Genomic DNA, 6,044 nt, shown 5'->3' on the forward strand with positions numbered 1-6,044 from the left:
ATGGGCGGTGGTGATCTCTTATCATCAGGAGACCCACTTGCTCGTTTGCCATCCAGTTGAATAAAAAAAAAGTCTGATGAGGCTAGGTAAGGCAAGTTGGTCTTTAAGCCTATTGTATTAGTGTACTTAGTACGTACATTGGACGTTTGCCTATGGAGAAATTGTACCTACTTATAAAATAGCAATGTCTTGTTATCGTGGCTAACAAGCTTGCGCCTCCAGGGGGTAGAAACTTAGCCTTGCTTTTACCACAGAATAAGTAATAGTACAAGTACTTTTACTTAGGTACTTTACCGAACTATAGTGGATAAGGTATACTTATTTATAGAATTGGATAAGGTATAAGCTGACAGTGTGCTGCCACGTGCTGCTTCAGTGTGCCTAGATACACAATTTTAAAACGATATGACAAGTATATAGTCGTGGTGGCCTAGCTAGTGGTTTGACTTATGGCCTCTCAAGCAGAGGATCGTGGGTTCAAACCCGGTGACACTCCTCTGACTTTTTCGAAATTCAACATTTGAAATTTACCATGAGCTTTACGGTCAAGTAAAACATCGTAACGAAACCTGTACAAACCTGCGAAGAAATTCAATGGTGTGTGTGAAGTTCCCAATCCGCACTGGGCCCGCGTGGGCCTGTGCCCAGATGTTAGACGTATTTTAAAATTCAAGGCAATTTTTGCAACCTGAGTACGTTTGAAGTTCTTTCAGAATTTTGTTGACCGAAGGTTTGGTCCGAAGAATAATAATTAGCGCTTATGCTAATTCAATTGGTATTAATTATTTCGCCCGCTAGCTGTTTAGTATTCGAGCTGAACTACTTATTTCTTTGTAGGTACGTTACTAAGCGACACTACTTCAGTTCAGTACCTATGCGCGTCATAATAATAATAAGCCAACTGAATCAATACTATTTTGCAAGGGGTATGATTTTATTGATCACCTAATAAATGTAAGTAAGTAATAATTGTAATAAATTAAAAAATTTGTTCCTAAAATAGTAGTCTGTCACCTAAATTGTATCACCAAATAATATTAAAACGGTTAATTACTAAATATTATTTAAAAATTACTCGGAAATAATATTGATCATCAAATAATTATATTGGGTTCTAAAATAATAGATGTGTAACTAAAACTGAATCACCAAACAATATAGAAATTGCTTCCTAAACATAATTATAATCACTGGAAAATAATATTGATCATCAAATAATTGAACTGAAATTTGACGAATAATAATAGTAATATCTTCTCACAAATTACACCAATTGACTCAGCCCCATTTGTTCGATGGGTGCTTAACAACAACGGGTAGACATACATACACATTATATACTTAAATACATACAAACATCCAAGACTCATGTACCTACCTACTACAAACATTTATATTCATCATACAAGTATTAGCAAAAAATGTTCGATTCTGGCACTTCGCCGGCCGCTGCCGCGGCACGCTCGCTTCGCTCGCTCGGCTTGCGCACTGAGGGTAGCAGTTCTACCTAACATTCCTCCTCGCTTCGCTCGTCGTCGTACCTAACCAGACCTGCCTTATTAGAATAGGTAGAGTAGAAGCAAAAATTAAGGAACTGATCTATTTATTAGGTGACAGATCTATTATTTTGGTGATCGAATTTTGATGATCAAACTATAAATTAGGATACAGATTTGATTAATTTGATGACCAATATATTTCTTAGGGATAGATATAATAATTAGGGTATCGCAGTTTAGTGACAAATCTAAATTTAAGTGACAGAAAATATAGTTCCCTTTTGCAAGTAGGAGGTACCTTCATTACAATTTATTACTTACAAGAAAATTGAACAAATGCAACTAATATATTATGTAGCCGTTAATTATGTGACTTTTGTTTAACGTCTGCTTTTTATGCTAGTGACACGTATTTGTGACTGCTGTGGGATATGCGTAGGCATAGCGCGAGAGCTTAGTGGATCGTTATTCGTCAGTCGTCACCTTCTGCTCCGGCTCAGGCAACGTTCCGCTAAGCCCTACGCTATGCCAGCCTTTAGGATTTACGAATTCTGTTGACACACATGCGTGTCACCGGCTCATAGGAGTAAGAATTTTTGATCACAAACGTTGTGTTACTAGCACCGGAATGTGTTACGTCTGTGACTTTTTAGTTCTTACTTCTTTGCCAGTGACACGTATTTGTGACTGCTGTGTGATATGCATAGGCATAGCGTAAGAGCTTAGTAATTAGTTGCCGGGGACGAAGGTGTTTTTTGCACTATTACAAGAATAACTTATTTGCTCGTTTTAAAATTGTCAAAAAAGTACAGTAGTTTAAAAGTAGGTAATATTAAAGCTATTAAAAAGTCTTCCAGTGTTTCTGAAGGCCTAAACATAAAAGTTGGTACTTCTGAATTCTCAACACCCTCTAGCCGATAAAACTCATACAATCACGCCAATAATTCTGTGGTGTTAAGGAAAAAGGAGATGAGTAAAAAAAAAAAAATATATTGACTCATGTTCTAATTGCCGTGACACATAATAGTGTTTTGAACCAATGAGTGCAAAATCTCATTTTTCAATTTTTTTTTGACTCATTCATCTTTTCCTTAACACCACAGAATTGGCATAATAAGTACCCTCGAAACTTACTTATTCCATTCACGGCTCTTCCCTACCTTCAATTTACGGTTTTTTTTTCATTCCAGATTCGACGAGAAAGAGAGCATATCTGGCACACAGCAGCTCAAGTCTTCGGTACAGAAGGGCATAAGAGCCAGGCTTCTGGAACTGTACCCGCATCTTGAAAACTACATAGACCAAGTTCTGCCTAAGAAGGACACTTTCAGGATTGTCAAATGGTAACATATTTTTTTATACAGTCTATACCTACCAGTGGTTTTCAAACTATTTCGGAATGGACCCCCTGGATTTGAAAAATATTTGGCGACGGGTTGGATGAGAAAAAAAAATCACCCCACTAAGTCTATGGGAGGTACCCTAAAAAAATTTTTATGGATTTTTTTATTGTACCATTTTGTTTTTTGTCGGCATAGTTTACATATATATCCGTGCAAAATTACAGCTTTCCAGCATTGATAGTCCCTGAGCAAAGCCGCGGACGGACGGACAGACAGACAGACATGGCGAAACTATAAGGGTTCCGTTTTTGCCATTTTGGCTCTGGAACCCTAAAAACACTGGCCTATACGGTGTCCAACTGCTGGGCAAAAGCCTCCCCTTCTCCTTCCACTCGTCTCTGGATCGAGCAAAATATTGCAAACATAATTTACAGAGCTACTTAGTAAGTGGGACTGCATGTGAAGTGAGCTCGTGGGATATGGTATACTTACCCAGATTATAAAAGTATCTAACAGTACTTCTTGTATGTTATATCTGCCTTTACCGTCCAAAGGTTACTTTGAAGTAAATTAAATCGCATTGAAGGCGCGCTGAAGTAAATTAAATCGCATTGAAGGCGCTGCTTCTGATTTATATAATAACTTATTATACTAAAAATATTGGCTAGGCTACACAGTGGCTAGGCTACACAGTTTTATTAAGTTGGGCTGACTTCGAAAATTGTGTAAGGTTACTTCTATTGAATAGGATCTACTCTACCTACTAATTAGAGGGGTCACTTGCCTCTCCTTGCTTATTTGGCAGCTGGTATCTTATTTATTTATCACTAGCGCCATCTATGATATTTTTTTGATACTTTTGATGTGAGCGGCTGAGCGGTAGTGTGCAAGATCAAGTTCGAATTAATTGCTGTAAGAGTGTTTTTTCAACGTTGTTTTAAAATAATTTAGGAAGGTACTACTTATTATTTAATAATTTGCGAATGCGGCGAAGAGGCTCAAACTATGGAGCACATTGGACAGCGCTGCCCTCTACACTCATACTCGGGCTCCCCTGGAGATCTGTACAATCTGACACCTGACACAATGTCGTGGCTTGGGACCCTGAATGTGGATTTATAGCTAGTTTGTAGTTTCTTTAGTGTAATTGTTTAATGTTTTACGCCATACGATTAAATAAGGTACTACTATCGGAAATTGATTCGTATGTTTTTTTCTAGTCACGATCACATCGAGATAATGGTGAACAGTGCAGGAGAGTTGCTCTTCTTCAGACACCGTGAGGGACCTTGGATGCCAACTTTAAGGCTTTTGCATAAGTGTAAGACAACATAATGCATTAACTCGTTTTTTAAAAATTAGTCTAATTAAATTTGTGGTTTCCATACATTGAGATTTGAACTAGACTTCAACATGTAATTTGACTTCAATAATTATTGTCGAGCATTATCTAAACTCGAAACACTAATTTTGTATTACGATTTCAATCTTTTGAGTTTAGTTTCTTAATGTGATCTTTTACATATGCATAAAGATGTGAAATGCATAATATGGCCACAAGTTTTATGAAAAATTATAATTTTCATATTATCCATTGTGTTGGACTGTATAACGGGGAATGGATAAATTTTTTTTAGAAACGCTTGAAACTTTTTTTATCGATAGGAATTACCTTTCTAATTAACAGGAAAAATGACTGATTTTTAAGTAGTATCAATTAATTTAAAAAAATGAAAGAGTTTTCTTTGCCGGCAAAATTACGATAGCGGACTACGACAAATTTCTAAGCTCATGTCAGTTTCTATGGGCGTGTACATGAAAAACAGGGTCGGCATTTCTATGTTGGTATTATCCGGACCGGTAAAGAGTGTCACCTGTCAAAACATAAACAAACGAGTCAAAGACACATACATAACTTCTTTTTTTTATTTTTTGTTCTGGGATATGGAACAACCCGTAACCAACCGGACTGTCGTAATTTGGTGGTAAAGAAAAATCTTTCAATTTTTAAAATTAATTTATGCTACTTAAAAATCTGATATTTTTTTCTGTTAATTAGGAAGGTTATTCTTATTGATAAAAAAAGTTTCACGCGTTTCTAAAATTTTCATCCATTCCCCATTAGATCACATAATTTACGTGGCAATTTAATGTCAGGTCAAATAGTTATCTAACTTCTACCATTTATTTCTAGATCCCTTCTTCCTTCCGATGCAGCAGGTCGACAAAGGCGCCATCCGTTTTGTACTCAGCGGCGCTAACATCATGTGTCCCGGGCTCACTTCGCCTGGGGCTCGAATGTCTCCGGTAGAGAAGGGCCAGGTCGTAGCGGTTATGGCAGAAGGAAAACAACATGCGCTTGCTGTGGGAATGACGTCTCTTTCTACTGACGACATGTAAGGATAAATTGTCAAATAATCTGGTTTTCTGTTTATGCAAAATATTCTAAGTTTTTTATGAAATATTTGGCTCGCCATTTGATACATCCAAAATTACTTTAAATCAAACTGATGTTCGGGATGATAGCCTACTATAGTACACCAACAAAAATATTTGGGATTACATACATAATTAGACGTTCACAAGACCGGCATTTTGCTGATTTGGGCCATTTCGTGATATGCAAGTTTTAATTTCATTATGTTTATTTTATTTTTCCCAGGTCGTCACGAATAAAGTTTTCTTTCTTATTATTTAATAAACTTTATTTTTTATTTTTCAGAGCAAAAGTAAACAAAGGCGTAGGCATCGAAAATTGCCATTATCTCAACGATGGTCTGTGGCAGATGAAACCCGTGAAGTAGATTATACTATTAAAGTATAAAATATTGTCTTTTACTAATTTATGTACGACTTAATTTTTTTTAAATAAAATATTTCTTAGCGTATACAAGTAGTTTTATTTTTGCTGAGCTGACGAATAAAGTTACTCATATCATATCTTTAATGCGGAATTCATGAAGAGTAATTTTTTAAAATGACTTACTTTTTAAATTTGTTAAATTTAACATTTGACTTTGGACTAATAAGAAAACTTGGCGCTATTACTGCTTTGTTCCCAGTTCCCACTCAGATAGAATTACGTTTCGTTCTATGTACCGACTAATCAATATTTTAGTGCTACCATTTTCTTTATGATTTTGATAAAAAAATGCTTTTAAATAAACCAACTACAATAAATTTAAAACGTTTTATTTTTTTA

At 35.9% G+C, this 6,044-nt stretch overlaps 1 protein-coding gene and 1 long non-coding RNA gene across 2 annotated transcripts in view; one reads left to right on the top strand and one right to left on the bottom strand.

Annotated features, from left to right (window-relative positions):
• The window catches only part of MCTS1 (malignant T-cell-amplified sequence 1 homolog), an 84,608-nt gene extending 78,884 nt beyond the window's left edge, over positions 1 to 5,724 (top strand). The window contains exons 2-5 of the mRNA XM_074098354.1: positions 2,690 to 2,842; positions 4,063 to 4,163; positions 5,037 to 5,238; positions 5,565 to 5,724. Coding sequence (XP_073954455.1) covers positions 2,690 to 2,842; positions 4,063 to 4,163; positions 5,037 to 5,238; positions 5,565 to 5,646 — 538 coding nt within the window. The 3' untranslated portion in view covers positions 5,647 to 5,724. The remainder of the gene's footprint in view (positions 1 to 2,689; positions 2,843 to 4,062; positions 4,164 to 5,036; positions 5,239 to 5,564) is intronic.
• Positions 1 to 6,044, bottom strand: part of LOC141435628 (uncharacterized) — a 226,363-nt gene that overhangs the window by 111,924 nt on the left and 108,395 nt on the right. The gene's annotated exons all lie outside the window — the stretch shown is intronic.

Source organism: Choristoneura fumiferana, chromosome 15 (genome assembly GCF_025370935.1).
Source record: "Choristoneura fumiferana chromosome 15, NRCan_CFum_1, whole genome shotgun sequence".
In the NCBI taxonomy this organism is placed as follows: domain Eukaryota; kingdom Metazoa; phylum Arthropoda; class Insecta; order Lepidoptera; family Tortricidae; genus Choristoneura; species Choristoneura fumiferana.